This window comes from Canis lupus, chromosome 1 (assembly GCF_011100685.1).
Source record: "Canis lupus familiaris isolate Mischka breed German Shepherd chromosome 1, alternate assembly UU_Cfam_GSD_1.0, whole genome shotgun sequence".
Taxonomy (NCBI): domain Eukaryota; kingdom Metazoa; phylum Chordata; class Mammalia; order Carnivora; family Canidae; genus Canis; species Canis lupus.
The window spans coordinates 59,076,421-59,097,239 of NC_049222.1; the positions used below are offsets into that span (position 1 = coordinate 59,076,421).

At 35.4% G+C, this 20,819-nt stretch overlaps 1 protein-coding gene and 1 pseudogene across 2 annotated transcripts in view; both read right to left on the reverse strand.

The window, feature by feature from the left end:
- CEP85L (centrosomal protein 85 like) overlaps positions 1-20,819 on the reverse strand; it is a 146,918-nt gene that overhangs the window by 23,350 nt on the left and 102,749 nt on the right. For both annotated transcript variants that reach the window (XM_038526648.1, XM_038526649.1), the window contains exons 6-8: positions 11,213-11,392; positions 4,052-4,204; positions 1,423-1,577 (exon numbers count right to left, since the gene is read on the reverse strand). In XM_038526648.1, coding sequence (XP_038382576.1) covers positions 1,423-1,577; positions 4,052-4,204; positions 11,213-11,392 — 488 coding nt within the window. The remainder of the gene's footprint in view (positions 1-1,422; positions 1,578-4,051; positions 4,205-11,212; positions 11,393-20,819) is intronic.
- Positions 9,157-10,074, reverse strand: LOC106558793 (annotated as a pseudogene).

A 20,819-nucleotide genomic window follows, 5' to 3' on the forward strand; every position in this document is an offset into this window, starting at 1 on the left:
TTTGGTCCTTTATATCTATTTGAAATCAAGAGACATTTTCTGGGATGCTATTATCTCAGAGAGTACTGAGATAAAGAAATGGAACATGCATTCTGAAACACACTCTACTAAGTCTTTCTAATCAATAGTACTAGGCTCAATGTTATCTAAAAACCTAATAAAAAAGAAAATCTAAATAAAAGAGAAGGTATAATATATTAAATATACTCCACACAATGGAGCAAAACATTCAAATTATTTTCAAGTGTTCCTAATTCTATTCATTAAATGACGTAGTTTGAGTTTGTGATCGAAATGCCCTATAAAACAGAACAGATAGATATATTACCTCTTCTCATTTTCTCTAAGGTGGAAAAAAAAATATATGGTAGAAAAAATAAAGGTCAGAAGCTGTTTTGAGACTAGAGGATAGAATATAAAATATAGAGTTATAGAAAGGAAAATTAAAGAACAAAAAAGCAGAATATAGGGCGAAAATATAGGTAAAATTAAAAATATATGAACTTTTTGTAGCTGAGATTAGAAACACTGAAGACTGAATTGTCCCAGAATCAGAGGTTTTCTGCACTGAAATCTAAGGAACAAAGGAGACCAGGCATAATTAACACTTTCAAAGTAGTAAAGCAATATTAACATGGAATTATCAGATGGATTTTGATTAGAGTTTCACAGAATTGGTAAAAGCACGAAGAGTGTATTTCTTAAATTTAGTTTTGTTGCTTTATTGTCTTATACCTCTGGAGAGTCAGTTTTATCTATTTTTAGTTGATCATCTATTAAGGTTAAGTTCTATAAAACGGAGAGTACATGTAGATGTATATATAACATAGTTCTCTAGGTTTTTCAGGAATCTAGTATTAATTTTCCAGCTTAAAGATATTACCTAAATGTACTAACAAGTGATATTCCCTATCATTCTAACTGTATTAATTTAAAAGAGAAGAGTACTATGAAGCAAGATATGTAAGTAAACTTGGAAGACACCTGGCACAACGGCCACACCTGTTGCTCTGCAGTAAGGTAAAATGGGAGCCAATTTACCTCTAATATATCACAGTAAGGAGTGCAGCTTGAGTATCTGACTGCCTCTCTTTATTATCTAGAATTTATACTTACTTTTGGCAAAGCAATGAAACTGTGCTAATTCTTTCAGTTTTCAACTGGTTGGGTTTTTTTTGGTGGGGGGTAGATTTTAACTATTCTCATCTAAAACGTTTGATAAGGTATCAGGATGTTGCATTAAGATGTCAAATCATAGGCAAAACAACCTGTTTCAATGACATAATACTTAATGGTTCTTAAGAGTATATCTTTAAGGTAACACTACAGTAGTAACTATAAATTAATGTATTTTAAGTGAAATGTTTCATGAAAAATATAAATAACAAAAGCAGGTATAAAAAATACTGAAGATTTTCTTACCTCTGAACTGTAGTTACCAACTCCTTTTCTTTCTTTTTCTGGCATATTAGCTGTGCCTCCTTTTCTTGACACTGTTTTTTGATCTCTTCAAGCTTTTTTTCCATATCTAGGAGAGTCTCTTGCAAATTCTTATTTTTTTCTTCTAGAACCTGAAGCTAAGGAGAAAATTCATAACACACAGAATATTAAATGTGTTTCTACTAGGAACTGTTACAATGTTCTTATTAACAAGCTTGTGGTTAAAATTACTCTATACCTTATCTATATCTAGAGTACTTAATAATACTTCATTTCCCCCTTTGTGTCTCAAGGGAGCTAGGAGAATGAGATTATGGAGAATAGGGTCAGAAATTCCTAGAAGACAAAGGCGCCTGGGTGGTGCAGTCAGTCAGGCGTCTGACTCTTGGTTTCAGGTCAGGTCATGTCATGATCTCAGGAATCTGGGATTGACCCCCACATCAAGCTCTGCACTAATGTGGAATCTGGGTAAGATCCTCTTCTTCCTCTGCCCCGCCCCCCCCATGCTTGATGCTCTTGCTCTCCAAAATAAAGTCTTAAAAAAAAAAAAAGAAAAAAAAGAAATTTCTACAAGACAGAGAAAGGTAAATGATCTCAGTTTGGGGGCATTTTTAAATTTTTATTTTTTTAAAAATAAAAATGATAAAACATGCATAACACAAAATTTATCATCTTTATTGCATTTAAAATTACAATTCCATAGTGTTTAAGTACATTCACATTGTTGTTTAATCACAAGAACTCTTTTCATTTTGTAAAGCAAACTCTGTGCTCATTAACAATTTCCCTTTCAGCTGCACCGTCAGCCTCCAGCAACCACACTCTAACTCTCTGCTTCTATGCACTTGACTACTCTAAGTACCTCACAGAGTATTTACCTTTTAGGTTTGGCTTATATCATTTAGCACAATGTATTCAAGCTTATCCATGTTTCAAAATTCCATTCTTTTTTATATCTGAATTTTATGTGTATGTGTCATTTTATCCATTCATCCATCAGTGGACACTTGGGTTGCCTTTAAATGTTATTATGAACGTATGTCATCTACAAACATGTTTGAGACTTTGCTCTCAATTCTTTTGGGTACATACCCAGGTGAATTGATGGTAAATTTTTTTAAAAGATTTTATTTATATTCATGAGAGAGAGAGAGAGAGAGAGAGGTAAAGACACAGGCAGAGGGAGAAGCAGGCTCCATGCAGGGAGCCTGATGTGGGACTTGAGGACTTGATCCCGGGTTTCCAGGATCATGCCCTGGGCCAAAGGCAGGCGCTAAACCACTGAGCCACCCAGGGATCCCCAATGGTAATTTTTAAAGGAAATGTATGGCTTTCCACAGTGGCTATGCCACTTTATATTCCCATCAACAGTAGATAAGGATTTTAATGGCTCTACACTGTCACGAACACATGTTTTTCAAACTATAATTCTCTCTATTCCTACTCATACAAACCCCTGTGGTACTTCTTTAGTTCCTTCCTGACATTATCGTCTCTTAGTCTTACAATTTATAAATTAATATAGACAGAGAGTCCATTCTAGGCCTAGAGTCTGTACAATAATGACACTCCATGGATTAAACCAGTAATTCACGACTGAGAGTGATTTCTCTCCCTGCCCAAGAGATACTTGGAAATGTCTACAGTTCTGGTTTGGGGGAGGGAGGAGGGTAGGAGCAGTGCTATCGGCATCTGGTAGGTAGAGTCAAGAATGCTGTGAAACATCCTTTAATGCACAGGACAGAATCCAGAACAAAAAAATTTCTATCCTTGAATGTCACAGTGCTGAGTTGAGAATTCCATGATGAGAAGAAGGGAGAAGACTGAAGCGTAGGTTTAACAGATTTATAAGTAAGATTTCTAGAAGACAGGTTTCACCAAAATTGGTAGAAAGACTCTGTTGAGGCATCAAGAAAGAAAAATGGTCAGAAGAGATCAGAGGAGTGAATGGAGACCACAGACTAAGGTGTAAGAATTTGTGGAAAGGTCAAGAAAAAATGAAGAAAACAAGTATCTGGAAAAATAGAATGAATAAGTAAATAGAGAAGAGAAGAGAAGAGAAGAGAAGAGAAGAGAAGAGAAGAGAAGAGAAGAGAAGAGAAAGAGAGAAAAGAAGAAAAGAAAAGAAAAGAAAAAGAAAGAAAAGAAAAGAAAGAAAAGAAAAGAAAAAGAAAAAGAAAAAGAAAAGAAAAGAAAAGAAAAGAAAAGAAAAGAAAAGAAAAGAAAAGAAAAGAAAAGAAAAGAAAAGAAAAGGTCTTGAAGTCTCGTTGAGCCTTGATGGATCCCAGAGAATATTAGATTAAGTGAGAACTGTGGTGCACTTAAGGGGATGGGGCTGTCAGACTGGCTTCAAAACTACCTTTTAGAGTAGAATGTTAAGAAGTTAATATACAGCTTTCATAGGAAAGTAATCATATATTAATAAGAAAGACAAACTCACGCTTAAAGTTTCTAATTAAATTTAATCCTAAAAACAGCAATTAAACACATTTAACATAATTAGACAAATATATAAAATTTTAAGTTATAAAGATTTTGAAATTTCTGGAGTCAACCTAAGAAAGCAGTATGTTTTCATGTCATTTAAAGATGAGCATTTTAGTTTTGTTACCTGTAGACTCTGACTCTGCACATCATCTAGAGTTGGAAGATCAGCCAGATACTTTTCCAAGGTCTCGATTCTTCTCTGCTTTTCTTTGTTTTGTTCGGATTCCTTCTGGCATTTCTTTTTCAAGCTACTGATATATCTATCTCTGGTTTTAAGCTAAAGAAAAAAATTATAAATCTTCAGGAGCTTTGTGGCATTAAAAAATAATAACAAAACCAACAGTTCTAGGTTACAGCTAAGGCTACCACCAACTCAAATTAGATTCACCTTATTTCATCAATTCTAAGATTCACATTTTTATAAATTTTCGTATCACTGAAGTCAAGAGTTTTTAAATTTTGTCTGCTTTTACAACCAATGGCATCCTATAAACTACAGTCAGCCAGTTAGCAGTAATGATACAGTTTTCATTGCCTGCACATGTGCAAACTTGGTCAAAGCTATTCCTATCTGTGCCATTTCAACAGTGTGTATGTGCTACAATTATGTGCTGAATTTAAATGATGTTTAAAATACCTTAACAATGTTACATTATAACTTGGTGTTGAAAAAAAGTTACTGAGTATCCAGAAAAACAAACAGAGCCACAGGGTATAATGTTAAAACCAGTAATATTCATCTCCAGACCTCAATTTCTTATTTCTTACAAAGCTATATCCAAATGTTTTATGTGAATTAAGAAAGGAAGATATCTAAAAGTATTTAAAGCTGTTCTGTTACTGATTTGCTAAGAAATTGCTTATCATGTACTCAAGAAATGCAATCAAAGCCAGGAGAATTTACCAAAATTACCAGATACTTGGGAAGAAATGAGAGCACTAGTGAGACCCATCCACACCTCAAGCCAAGGCAACTGTTAAAAGTATTATGTCATAATTGAATATGCAACATATTTTCTTTCTCAAAATTACATATAATGAAGGTGTGCTGCACCACTAATGTCATTTTAGGATTGATGGAATATGTTAAAATTGAACACCTACTGTAGGACACATATACTATATGATTCCAGACTATCCCACTTTGTGTAGACTGAACCTCAGATTTTTATGTACTAATTTTTTCACCCTTCCAAACTTGAAAAATGTTCTCTTTAAATTTCATATCATATATTCAAAGTTCTTTAATATTTCAGATCAATTATAAATGTGTATACAGTTACCTAAAAAATAAACTCCAGACTCTATTTCACCTTAAATTTCCAGTCTTTCAAAATTTAGAAACTTACAGGGTTCTAAAATATTTTTACAGCCTTTTCCCACATTCACCAGGGAAATAAGTGCCAATAATTAGTAGTATGACTTACTCTCCCCAATTTTATTAAAGCTAACACTTTGCACAGCCTAGTTTTTTTTTCATGCCTTATCCAATTCCCTTCGAGTCCAATGTTTAACAACTTTTATTAAGAAAACCTTACTTAGAAAATCACATCTCCTTTCATTTATTCTATTCCATCAATAACATTAGGATCCATTTATTACATTGGGTAAGGACCAACACTGGTAAAACTGACAAATCCTTTTACTGGTGCTTTCTCAGGATTAAGGCCAGTGTGCTGGTGTGACAATTTGTGATTGAACAGAACTCACAGACTGCTGACTTTGATAGTGATCTGAAAGACCACATAATACAATTTCTTTTTTCCTCTCATTTTCCCCCTTCTTTTTTCACTAAAGTATAATTAACATAGTGTTATTTTATTTTCAGGTGTACAGTATAATAATTCAAGCACTGTATACATCATTCAGTGTTCATCAAAATAAGTGTACTCTTGATTCCCTCTATCTTTTTACCACTCCTCTCCCAGCTCCACATAGCCCCTCTGGTAACCACCAGTTTGTTTTCTGTATTTCAGACTCTGTTTTTTAATTTCGCTTCCCTCATTGTTCATTTGTTTTGTTTCTTAAATTCCACAGATGAGTGAAATTATATGGTGTATGTTTTTCTCTGGCTTATTTCACCTAGCATTATACTCCCTACATCTATCTGTGTTATTGTAAACAATAAGATCTCCTTTTTTACAGCTGAGTAATATTCAGTAGTGTTTATATGTATCAAATCTTTATCCATTCATTTATCAGTAAACATTTGGGCTGCTTCCATATCTTGGCTATTGTAAACAGTGCTGCAATAAACACAGGACTGCATATATATTTTTGAATTAGTGTTTTCATTTTCTTTGGGTAAATACCCAGTAGTGGAATTATTGGATCGTATAGTAATTCTATTTCTAAAGGAGCCTTCATACTATTTTCCACAGTGGCTATACCAATTTGCATTCCTATCAACAGTGCACAAACTTTTTTTTTTTTTCTCCTCATCAACACTTGTTATTTCTTACATTTTTTTATTTTAGCTATTCTGAAGTGTAAGGTGATTATCTCATGGTTTTGATTTGAATTTCCCTGATGATTAGTGATACTTAGCAACTTTAAGCGTCTTGCAAATGATGTATCGAATAAGGAGTTAATATCCAAAATACATAAAGAACTTATACAATCAATACCAAAAAACAAATATGATTACAAACTAAGCAGAGGATGTGAACATTTTTCCAAAAAAGACATGTAATTAACTTTTTGAATATGAGGTCCACAGCCCTTTATTAACTTAACTGCAAGTCACTGACACAGAGATGAGATTTAGATATAAATCATCTGACTGAAAAGCCAATGTTCTTTCAATTCTTTCACACTACACACAACCAGATTTCCATAAATTCTCTAGAAACCAGCTGTGCCTGGATTCCCCATTGACAAAGCCTATTCTTGCCTTAGCAAGTGACCCTGTAACTTATAGAAATAACTAGCCAGTCTATTTTTACTATGGGCTCCCTAATTTATTTTTAATTTTTTTTTTAAGTGTCTGAAGTGTGACACAATGATGTCCCCGAAAAGCAGCCAATAGAATAGGTTAGTCATGATGTCTTCTACTATGCAAAGATGTCCTGGTTTTCTTCTTTTTCTTTGGCTGGTCAACTGCCTTCTTTGATGTCAGGTCAAGCCTGCTGCTTTTGATCACAAATCTTTGCCAACAATCTCCTACTGAATACTGTTTTTGCTATTTGTTGACTGACTACAAGTGGATTACACATAATCACTGGGTCTTGGGATTTTTTTAACCCTCTTCACTAAGGAGAAGCTCTTTGTGTTTTGTTTTTTAAACTTTCAAGTTTTATGCTGATTACTAAAATCTGAACTCCAGTAATTATCTCCAGGTAAAATGAGGTATTACTAATAAATCTCCCCTATCCCATTTGTAAAAGGTTAGGTTTTTCCTTTCAAGAAGATATTATTTAGTACTGAGATTATTCCTCAAAGGCAATAGGAGGGGCTCTGTTTTCAGAAAAGGTTTATAAATGAATGTATTTTTCTTCATTTTAAATAGTTATTAAAACAAAACAGATTACTGAGGAAAAGCTTTCCTCTATGTTTTATTTTTCTAAATTATTATTAGAAGCCAAGCATCGGCTGTAGCATTAAACTGTCTTGAATTTTACTCCTAGCTTTGTGACAGTTATACCTACATGCAACTAGACAAATTACTCAACTTTTCTCCAAACATCATTTAGTTCATTTTTAAAAAAGGGGGTATAGTATTTATGCATTAGGATTTTTGTGAGATTAGTTAATATTAAATAAGAAAACGTATTTAATGCACCTTAACATGCTGTCTGGCATATACAAGAAAAAGCTTATCAGAGTAACTTCTATTGTTATTATCACATCAAATGTTTTCCTATTGTGTATCAGGATAACAAAGAGGAAATGCAGAAGAAATAATGCAATCCAATCTCATGTGGGCTTAACACGCTGGTCAGTTGATGCATTACCCGTGAGTCTATTTACCAGCATCTACACTCCCTTCAAGAATTCAAATCATCTCCGTGGCCTCTGGCACAACCTCTACCATCCACACTAACCCTCCTCCTTAATTTTTCTATTCTACACAGTTCCATTCTCAATTCCCTCACTGCAGAGAAAAACTGTTCCTCTTTTCCTAAAGTAATTCCCCATCTTGGTATCTGTTATCAACCTTTCTCTATTTATCTCAGGAATTTGCTCTATCACGCACTCCTCTGACATCTTTAATATCTCTAATTATTCTTTCCAGAGTCCTTTGATGGGCTTATCCCACTCTCTTTTCTTTCCTGTTGGCAAAAATCACTTGAAAGCATCCATCCATCCATCCATTTAATATGCCAGGTACCATGGCTGGTGCTATACATGCTACAGTGACAAAACTGCTATGTCCCTACCATCCTGGAGCATACAGAGAAATACTAAAACATAATGATTATCAAAATCATGTTAAACACTGGAAAAACAAGAACAAAATGCTCTACACATATAAAGGAAGAGGATGGAGGAGAAAGATATTTAAGATGACACTTAACAAAATAAATAGGTAACGGAGTATTGGGAGAAGATAGTCAAGTATTTACCAAAGAGAAAAAACTTTGTGTCAAGATTCTTGGGACCAAGAAACAAATTATGACCACTGTACCAACTATAAGCACTGTACCATGAAACAGCGTACTAAAAAGAAAAAGAAAAGAAACAGCATACTAAAGTGAGATTGACAGAGCCTGCGGTTATACAATTAGAGTCTTTCTGGCCATGGAAAGAATTTGATTCTTATTTTATTTTTTAATATTTTATTTATTTATTCAAGGGGGGTGCAGAGACACAGGCAGAGGGAGAAGCAGGCTCCATGCAGGGAGCCCGATGTGGGACTTGATCCCAGGACTCCAGGATCATGCCCTGGGCTGAAGGCGGCGCTAAACCGCTGAGCCACCCGGGCTGCCCTGATTCTTATTTTATTTTTATTTTTATTTTTTAAAGATTTTATTTATTCATGAGAGACACACAGGGAGAGAGGCAGAGACACAGGCAGAGGGAGAAGCAGGCCCCCTGCAGGGAGCCCGATGTGGGACTTGATCCCAGGACTCCAGGATCACGCCCTGAGCCAAAGGTAGGCGCCAAACCACTGAGCCACCCAGGCGTCCCTGATTCTTATTTTAAAGACAACACTGAGATGGCACTGTTGGGTAATGTAAGTGAAATGATTGGATATTCCTTTTAAAAAGTTCAGTCCTCCATACTCTGAAGAATGGGCTAGGTGGCCATGGAGCAACTGGAACTCTCACATATTGATAGTGGACGTGTTAAATGATACAAATACTAGAACGCAGATTTCTTTCTTCCAATCTCTCTCTTTGGCATTTCAAAGGTACATTTATTTCTATCACAAAGGAAGCAGCACTTCTACAAGTGCACAGTGATGTTCCACATTCCCATCTAACAGCTTACTGAAATTTGCAGCCAGGGTTATGTTCTATCTGATGTGTACTCCAAGTAAAGGTGGTTAATGATGACCACAAGCAGGTGCAGGACTTGAAGCTTTCAAAGCTTTACTTCTTTAATCAGCACTCCTAATTTTATACACGATGAAGCCCATCAACCTCATTCGTACCCAAATCTCTTGGTGCACTTGGGTATAGTAAGGTTTCATGGGGATCTAAGCATTTTTAATAAGGCTCTGAAGCATCTCAGCACAGGACAACTGGCTCAGGGTAGCCAACCCACACGGCCAACTCAGAAAGGTCACTAAGTGTGCAGAATTCAGTAGTTTCTTATAGAAGTTAAACATTTACCCTATGAAATATGTAACTCAGAAATTCCACTCTTAGGAATTTATCCAGGAGAAATGAAAAATGTCTGGTGCAAGAATGCTCACAGTGGCCTTATTCATAATTTCCCCAAAATGCAAACAATTCAAATGTCCATTAACAAGACAGGAGGTGATCCGTCTATATGATGGAATGCAACTCAGCAGTAGATAGGAATCCATGCAATGATATAAATAAATCTCAAAGATATTAAGTGAAAGAAGACCAACACAAAAGAATATATACAGTTGACTCCATTTATATGAAGTCCAAGAAGATTCAAAACTAATCTATGGCAATAACAGTGTTTCAGAAAGAGGAAGAAGACTGGACTAGAAAGAAGCACAAGGGAACTTCTTAGGTGACTGACGTGTTGGGTTTTTTTTTTTTTTTTTTTTTAAGCAAACTCCATGTCCAACGTGGGGCTCAAACTCATGACCCTGAGATCAAGAGTCACATATTCTACCAAATAAGCCAGCCACATACCCTGGTGATTGATATGTTTTGTGTCTCATTTTAGATAGCAGTTATATGACTATATACTATTAATAATACCAAACTGAACACCTAAGATTTATATATTTGACCATATATAAATTATGCTTTGCTTTTTCAAAATATAATAAAAATACATGGAATTAATAATCACAAAAAGAAAGTTATTGGAGATAGAGGGAAAGCAGACAGGCAGGGCAAGACTGGATTCAGAGACACTAATGAAGAGGCTCTTATAAAATCTTTGCCAAGACATGATAATTTAGACTGGTCTGGTAGTGTTGGACAGATTCTTTTATATAATTAGGAGACAGGCTTAATCAGTGTTAGTAAGATTTCCAGCATGAATGACTGAATATACAGTAATGAACATTGAAGAAAATTTTTGTTTTAAGAAGAGGGCACGTGGTAGGCAAATTATGTTTTGGACCTGAACAGTCTGAAATATTCTTAAGATATCCAAGTAGGAAGTGGCCACCCAGCCCATTCTTCAGATTTACCAACTACATTAAATATGTAGTTAATATATAAATTAATTTTATTAAGCATTGGACACCAAAAGTAATTAAAAATGAGAAAACTTTAGATGAAATATAAAAATATATTTTAAAAATTGTATCCACTGAATCATCATAATTTTCTTTCTTTCTTTTTTTTTTTTTTTTTAAGTAGGCTCCATGCCCAATGTGGAGCTCAAACTGATGACCCTGAGATCAAGAATTGCATGCTCTACCAACTGAGCCAGCCAGGCATCCCTGAATCATAATTTTCACACAATCTGTTAATTAACAAATCTCAGGTGAGAAAATATTTTAATCCCTCCCACATTTGTATTTTTGTTGATAGCACAGGGTTTCTCAAAAGTCACTACAAAACTAATCATTTCAATATAAATGTGCAACCTGGTATAACACACACTTAAAATACAGTAGATAACCAATGATTATATGTTGAAGGAATGTTATTGACTTAATTCAACTTTATTAAAAAATATCTACCTTTTCCTCCAGTTTCTTCTTCTCTTCACTAAATTGGCTTATTCTTTGCTTAAGAAACTGATTGAGCTGCAAAACCTCTTTCTCAGTAGATGCAAGCTTTTGCTCAAGTTCCTCTTGCTGGGAATGGGACACTGATTGATCAGAGAATGGAGTCTGGAGTGAACTGTTCTCATATTGTGGCTATCAGGAAAGAAAAAAGAGAGGTTAGAAGTTTACTTATCTTGAAAAAATGGAAAGAAACGGGAAATAAGGTATAGTACGAGAGTACATCTAGGCTTTAGCAACAAACAGATCTTGGCATAAATCTCACCTCTACTTAGTTATATGCCATAATTAAATCAAATTAATTTGCTTACCAACGCCACGCCTCAGTCTTCTTATCTATAGAACAGAAATAAGAAAGTACTTTGCAGTGTTTTTTTGTTTGTTTTTGTTTTTTGGAGAACACAGGTAAAATATGTAGAGTTTCTATCACATAAACAGAAGCTTAATAAAAGGCAAAAAGAAAGTGTAATTAGAGATATAGAGACTAAAAAGTATAATTAAGAGATGTAAATAATACATTAAATAGAAGTGAAAGTTCTGGGGAAATAAAAAGAAAAAACTCTTTACAGGTGATAATTTCCAGCTAATATTAAACTTGCTAAGTATTAATACAGTGTTTCCCCTAACTAGAAAGTAAGGTCCATGAAAGCAGGAATTTTTACCCATCTTAGTTGCTCTTAGATCCTTATTTCATAGAATAATCACTGGCATAAAATAAGAGCTCAAAAAAAAATAATTTGACTGAACGAATGTATTCCTGTTTCCATGAGTGAGGCTTTGTAAGGAATTTAGATGAGATCTTTCCCTTACCATTTCCCTTGCAGCATTACAACCAGGAAAAGGCAGATAGAAAATACAAATGTTTCCTCAAATAAATTAGGATGTGATAAGTGCTGTAAGAGATACCAATAAAGTAATGTGAAAGTAGAGAAACAGATAACTTTCCCACTTATTCAACAAATATTTACTAAGCACATGTTAGGAATTGTGTACTGGGATTCAACAATTTATAAAGCAAAGTCCCACCAGTTTTATGAAGTGTCACACAAAAAAAAGACAATGGAAACTGTCTAACTGCTAAGATAGTTGTACTGTAGTGCCTAAGGGAAGGGTTATAGAAGTGAACTTGAATTAGACCTTGAAGAATTCATACTTCACCAAAGGTGGAGATACAATTAAAAAATTACATAAATAGCACTTATCATGTGCTGGTTATTTCAAAGATGACAGACTCTAGCACTGTCCTTTAAAAACTCAAATTCTATCAGAAGCATAAGGGAAATTCTCAGATCATTATATATAGGACACCATATAATATGGTAGCCAAAGAAAAGTCATCTTTAGTACAAAGTATGGGGAAGTTGGAGGATAAATGAAGCCACCACTGGGAGAATGAGGAAAAGGCTTTACTGGGGTCATGGCTTTTGAGATAGACTTTGAAAACAAGGAAGATTCTGGTAGGAATGGAGAAAGAAAGAAAAGTATTCCAGAAAGAACATTTTAAAAAGGTAGAATGGAATAAATGCAGAGAGTACCAATATCTGTTTAAAGTATGGAGTATAAGAGGGGGGATGGATAGAAGGAAAAAAATGTAAAAATCTTAAGTGGAACCATATAATAGAATCACAAGGTTCAGAGTTAAATCTTAATTCATAGGAAATGGGAACACTGTGATGGTTTCATAACAAGAAAGTAACATGATTTAAGAACATTGTGAACTCTGTTTTGTAAATTTATACATTTCTGTATTCCCTACAGCCCCATGTGTAAGATTCTCAGTAAGTTTTGATTGAAGGGAAAAGAAAAAGGAGGACAAGTGAGTACTACAACAAATGTAAGCAGTGGACAGCAGGAATTAAAAGATACTGAGAATGGATATGAATTCTCTTTAAGAAATTAATCTAGGGCCTCCCAGGGAGCTCAGTTAAGGATCCAACTCTTGGTTTCAGCTCAGGTCATGATCTCAGGGGTTGTGAGGGGCAGCCTCCTGTCAGGCTCCATGCTCAGTGGGGAGTCGGCTTGAAGATTTTCTCTCTTTGCCCCTCCCCACAGTGGCACACATGTCCATGTTCTCTCTCTCTCTAAAATAAATAAATCTTGGAGCACCTGAGTGGTTCAGTCAGTTAAGCATCTGCCTTCGGGTCACGTCATGATCCTAGAGTTCCAGGATGCATTGGGCCCTCTGCCCCTTACCCTACTCGTGCTCTAACAAATAAATAAAACATTTAATAAGTAAAAATAAATAAATCTTTAACAATTATTCTAACCTATTTAGCTGAACAAAAAGAGGAGCTGAGGAGCATAGGGAACAAAATGAAGGAAGTCTACATGTAGAATTGAGAGAATTTAGAGAAATATTTTTTAAAAAAGAGACAAGAAATGTTAGATAACCAAGGTTTGAGATTTTGTCAAGTAACAGGGAAGATCACATTCTGAGCTGAGGTTAAGGAGATCATATAGGAGAACAGATGTACTTAATTACAAGTAGAACCTATTGATATTAAGATGCTAGTTGAACACACAAAAAGAGATGAACATCAGACAGAGAGGAAGATGGCCAAGCTAGACTAGGAAACTAAACAAAAACAAACAAACAAAAAAGGACTATAGTATGTAATGAGCTCAGAAATTTCCACTCCATCTATCAATAACAAGTAAACAAGATGAACTGACAGATATTCTTAGATCTGTCAGAAGTAAGGTCACAGAATATAATGCTACCCCCAGAATTAGAGAAACAGGTGAATAGGGAAAGGCACACTTACCAGAGCAGAATCCTCCTCGCAACTAATGCTGAAATAGGAAAATCAGAACTGAAATTGACGAACCACTGGAGGCTCAGTGTGGATAAGTCTGAAAGTCAAAAATTCTAAGGAGACCCAGTCATAGGGGACACCTGACCTGTTTGGTTTTACTTCCACAAGCTCTATCAGGTCCTCACAGTGAATATCAGGGAAAATCTCTTCAATGTTTCCAACAGAAAGAGGAGAAAAGGAACCATCTTGAAATACACCAGAACGCTATGTTCTTAACAAAACCTGCCTTCAGGAGAAACTATTTAACTAGAAACTAATCTACCCAGAAGGTTACCTAGAAGGGAGCTAACCTACCTAAAAGAAAACACTCAATTCCAGTTGCCTTGACCATCCTGCCCCACCTAAGGGTGGGAAAGGAAAAAACCCCAGAAGCACCAGTGAACTTCACAGTCCAGGTGTACTAAAGGGCTCATTAAAATACTAAGACCCAATCATAGGACTAGAGAGTACTTCTCCTTCCTCTATACAAGATATATGAAAAGGTAAAATCATGGTCTGGAGAGATTGAACAAGCAGGAGAACCAGAGTTAGATATGACAGGAATGCCGGGATTATCAGACCAGAATTTTTTTTTTAAACTATGACTAATAAAGGACATTAATGCTAAGATAAACAGCAAACAAGAACAGGCAGAGAATGTGACCACAGAAGTGGATATTCTTAGAAAGAAATAAAAAATTTTAGACACCAAAAATACTGGAAGAGAAATAAATGTCTTTAAGGGGTGGCTGGGTGGCTCAGTCGGTAGATACCCTCCTCCCACTCATGTGTACTCTCACTCTTTCAAGTAAATAAATAAAAGAATGTCTTTGATAGGCTAATTAGTTGACTGGACACAGATAAGGAAACAATCTGAGCTTGAGGATATGATAAGAAACTTCTGAAGCTAAAAGACAAAGAGAAAAAAAGACTAGAAAAAATAAAACAGAATATCCAAGAACTGTGAGATAACTACAAAAGGTGTAACATTACCAGAAGAAATGAAAGCAGTATTTGAAATAATGACTGAGAATTTTCTCCAAACTGTCAGATACCACACGTCAAATCCAGGTATGATTTCACTCATACATGGAACTTAGGAAACAAAACAGATGAACGTGTGGGAAGAAAAAAAAAATAGAGAAGGAGAGAGGAGGCGGCAAACCCTAAGAGACCTTTAACAATAGAGAACAAACTGAGGGTTGATGGAGGGAGGTGGACGGCAGATGGGCTAGAGGGCACTTGTTACAATAAGCACTGGGTGTTATATATAAGTGATGCATCATGAAATTCTACTCCTGAAGCCAATATTACATTAGATGTTTAACTGGAATTTAAATAAAAGTCTGAAATAAGAAAAGGTAAGTGGAGTAATTATATTAATTTTAGGAAAACCAGACTTTAGAGCAAGGAAAGTTGTAAGGAATCAAAATGAGTATTACATGAAACGGTCAATACTCCAAGAAGACTTAATATGTATGTGTCTGACAACAGAGCAGCAAAATATGTGAGGTAAAAAGTGAGAACTAAAAGGAGAAACAGATAAATATATTAAAACAGCTGGAGACTCCACCAACCCTCTATCAGAAATGAACAGATCCATCAAGCAGAAAATTAGCAAGTACACAGCTGAACTCAAAAACATCCCCACTCAATTTATTGGATGTAATTGACATGTATAGACTACTTCAGATTACACATTCTTCTCAAGCTCACATAGAACATTCACCAAAACAGACCACATTTGGGGTGATAAAATATGCCTTAACAAATTGAAGAGAGATTGTACAATGTATGCTCCCTCAAATCAAAATGGAATTAAACTAGAAACCAACAGAAAGGTAGCTAGCTATAAATCCCAAAATGTTTGGAGATTAAACAACACATTACAAAATAATATATGGTTCAAAGAAGAAATCTCAAAAGAAATTTTAAAATATTTTGTACTAAATGGAAATGAAAATACAGATTATCTAAAATTTGTGGGATGCAGTGAAAGCAATGCTTAGAGGGAAATTTATACCACCAAGTGCATATATTAGAAAAAAAAAAAAGAAAGATTTAAAATGAATTATCTAAGCTTCTACCTTAGGAGAAACTAGGATATATAAAAAGAGTTATTCATAATGACCAACTAAAATTTATTCCCGCAATTAAGGCAGGTTTGATATTCAAAAATCAATTAATGTAATCTATCACATCAATAGGTTACTAAGGAAAAATCATATGATCACAAATAAATGCAGAAAATAATATGACAAAATTCAACAGTTATTCATGATAAAAATTCTGAACAAACTTGGAATAGAGGCAAACTTACTCAACTTAATAAAGAACATCTATAAAAATCCTACAGCTAACACCAGAATTAATGATAAAAAATGTGAGGTGTTCCCGCTAATATCAGGAACAAAGCAAGAATGTTCCCCTCCCACCACTGTACTAGAAGTCCTAGAGAATGCAATAATAAGAGAAGGAAATTATGCCAGGAAGAAAGAAATGTATGCCACGATCACCTATATAGAAAATCCCTAAAACAGACCAAAACCAAAACAAAATCCCTCCCAAAGCCCTTACTGAAACTAATAAGCAATTATAGCAAGATTTCAAGAGGCCCTCCAAAAAATGAAGTATGTATAAATATAACAAAATATATACAAGATCTATATAAAGAAAGTTATATGACTCTTATCAAAGACATCAAAGAAGAACGAAATAAAGAGATATTCCATGTTCATAGATTGACTCAATAAGGTCAAGATGTTAGGTTCTTCCTAGCTTAATCTATAGATTCAATGCAATCTCAGGCAACATCCCAGCAAGTTATTTTGTGGATAGCAACAAACTAATTATCTAAAATTTCTATGGAAAAACAAAAGACCCAGGATAGCCAACATAATACTGAAGGACAAAACCAAAGATGGAGTACTGAACTACCTGACTTCAATATTCACAATAAAGCTATAGCAATCTAGAATGTGTGACACTGAGGAAAGCCCAGACAAACAGGTCAATGGAACAGAATAGAAAACCCAGAAACAGATCCAGATAAATACAGTCAACTGCTTTTTGACAAAGGAACAAAGGCAGTACAATGGGGTAAAGAAAGTCTTTTCAACAAATTATGCTGTAACAATGGGACATCCACAAGCAAGAAAATGGTTTTCCACTCTTCAAAATGGAAGAAAGACCTAAATGTAAAATACAAAACTATAAAGCCCCTTGAAGATAACATATGAAAAAACCTAAATGACTTTGAAAATGGCAATGACTTTTAGATACACTACCAAAGATAATTCATAAAAGAAAGAAACACGCTGGATTTCATTAAAAATTTCTGCTCTGCAAAAGGCGTTATAAGAAAATGAGAAGATAGGCCACATATTGTAGAAACTATTGGCAAAAGACACATCTGATAAAGGATTTGTATCCAAACTATACAAAAAAAAAAAAAAAAAACCTCCTAAAACTCAAAAAATAACATAATTAAAAATGGGGAAAAGACCTCAACAGACACCTCACTGAAGAAAAGTATACAGATGGCAAATAAATATATGAAAAGATGTTAAACATCAAATGTCTTCAGGGAATTTCAAATTAAAATGAGTCACCTACCCCCACACATCTGTCAGAATGGTCCAAATCCAAAACAATGACAATACCAAATGATGGTGAGGACATGGAACAACAGAAACTTCCATTCATTGCAAGTGGGAATGTAATGTAATACGTTATTTTGAAAGACAGTTGCAGTTACTTAAAAACGAACATATTCTTACCATATGATCAAACAATTGTGTTCCTTGGTATTTACCCAAATGAACAGAAAGCATCCTACACAAAACACTTCACATGGAGGTTTATAGCAGCTTTTTTCATATTTGCCAAAACCTGAAAGTAACTAAAAACTTCCTTCAGCAGGTAAATGGATAAATAAACTGTGGTACATCCAGATCATGGAACATTATTCAGCATTAAAAAGACAGAGCTATCAACATGTGAAAGGACATAGAGGAAATTTAAATGTGTATTAAAAAGTGAAAGAAGCCATCATAAAGGCCATATACCGTATGGTTCCAACTGTATCATATTCTGGAAGAGGTAGAACTCTGGAGCCAATAAAAAGACTGTTGCCAGGGGCTGAGGGACAGGAGGGAAAGAACAGGCACAGATGTTTAGGGTAGTGAAACTGTTCTGTACGATACTACAATAATGAGTATAAGTCATTATACATTTGTCCAAACTCACAGAACTGTAATACCAAGATTGAACCTCAATGTGAACTATGGCCTTTGAGTGATAATGATGTGTCCCTCTAAGTTCAACTGTAACAAAGATTCACTGATACAGGATGCCAAGAGTGGAGAAGGCTCAGGTGTGCGGCGGCACAGGATATATGAGATTCTCTGTACATTCTGCTCAACTCTGCAGTGAACCTAAAACTACTCCGAAATTTAAAATTAATTTTACAGATTAGTTAATATAGGTATTTCTATGACAACAACATACACACATTTCTGGAAAACCATTCAAAAGTCAAGCAAAAAAAATAGTAGGGCTTTAAAGGAAAAGTAAAAATCAGAATAGTCCACTCAAAGCCTATGCAACTTAAACCAGATTACTTATCAAAACAGTAACAGGAGAAGAGTTGAGCGTTTTGGGCAGGCAGCCACAGGGAATATTAAACCACATGCACGGACACAGTCAAAATGCTGGAGGGTCTGGTGGGTGTTGAGATGATATAGATAGAACTCTGCAATGCAGGGCCTACCATTCAGGCGGCTAGGAGGCAACGCACTCTGTCATGAACTGAAACCACCAAGGAGGGAGTGCATTTCCCAAGGCAGAACAGTACTCTAACGATATTCTGAAAATGAAGCTTGAAGAGGCTTCTGCTGTCAAAGCAGTAGGTGAGCCTAGGCCTTTTCTGCAGCCTGCCAAAGATCCTAATTTAACTCTCACTATTCTAATTCCCCTTGCCTTGGAAGAACAAAACAAAAACCACTATAAACCAGTGAGACTTGAAAACTATACTGACATCATTCTATCTACCTCTTGTGTATGGGCAAATCTGTACTACAGAAATGTGTTTCATTCCAAGATAAGCTGTAGAACTTCTAGGTGAAATTAAGCAGACAGAATGAGAAAGGTCTGAAGCCAGACTGCCTGAAGCCTTTAAATTGCTTTTTCAGCCTCTGAGTGTGCCCCAACAACTGAATCCGTGAAGCCTGTCTTCCCTTCCTGTCTAAGACAATGCCACCCCCACCCACCCCTGCCACGCTCTTTCACAGGTTGTGCTCTTTTACTGCCTTCTAAAATACTGCTAGTCCCTGTCTTTACTTTAGGGTTCAATTTTCTTCACTCCCTGGAACACCTGATCATGCCCAAGCTTCAACAACCACCCATGTGGGCTGACAAATCCTAAATCTCTAATCTCTCCCTTAGACCTACCTATGAATATCAGCCTCATTCTTCACCTCAGTCCCAATTTTACTATATGATATACAAGCTTAACTCATAATTTTTCTCCTCTAAACTAATTCCTGATGCAGTCATCTCTATCCTGGTCTCTGACAATATAAGCCAATCAATCTTGCCCATCTGAAACTAGGGAATCATTTCTCTAATCCATTAAAGTCATTAAATCAAGCCCATGCTTGGTCACACAGATGTTGAATATTCTTCTTCTTTTCCTGACCAACATTGACTTAAAATTCAGGTGTTCATTTAAGTTTCATACTACTAAGATAGCCTCCCAACTGTTTTCTGCCTCAATACCTACCTTAAATTTCTGTTATGCCACTGGGGTAACCAAAGTAGGACACTTTAGAGAAATATAGAGGGTGCTATTAATCATTATGGCTAGTACACAGGCATTAACTGAATTATAATCTAAATCTGGGGGATCCCTGGGTGGCGCAGCGGTTTGGCGCCTGCCTTTGGCCCAGGGCGCGATCCTGGAGACCCGGGATCGAGTCCCACATCGGGCTCCCGGTGCATGGAGCCTGCTTCTTCCTCTGCCTATGTCTCTGCCTTTCTCTCTCTCTCTCTCTCTCTCTGTGACTATCATAAAAATAAATAAATAAATAAATAAATAAATAAATAAATCTGGGATAAATGGGCCCTTTACTTTATGAGCCTTTGCTATTATTGACTCCTGCTTACCTCTTTAATCATATCTCTTACCACTACTCTTCTCTCATTTTGCACTTCATCCCAATGGAGTAATTTGTAGTTTTCCAAATGGATTACATCCTCTCTTGCCTTTGGACCTTTTCACATACAATATACTATGCCTCAAGCACTATTACTCTGTGTCTTTTGGCTAAATTCTTTCACTTCATCAGGTTCTCAGATCAGATATCCCTTCCTATAGGAAGCTTGAGCCAACCTTGGTTCAAGGTTGATTTATGTGTTCTGAGTATGGATTCCCATAGCACTTTATATATATCTCATTTGGGCACCTCAAACTTGCTGCAACTGTCTCTTGTTTATCTGTCTTCTTCAACAGATTGTATATTCTTTGAAGAAAAAAACCAACTTGACTCACATTTATATTACTGGCATCTACATGGTGTCTTATCTATAGTAAACATAAATAATTTTTAAAGAAATGGATAAACAGGTTTTTTACACAGTCTCTGAGGGCTTCAAAATCCATCTAAAGAGAAACTATTCTTCACTCTTGTGACCCTAGCACTTACCGCATTAGATGTTTATGTTTTGTTGAATGACCTCATTTGTAAAGGTGGAAATCATTTATAAAA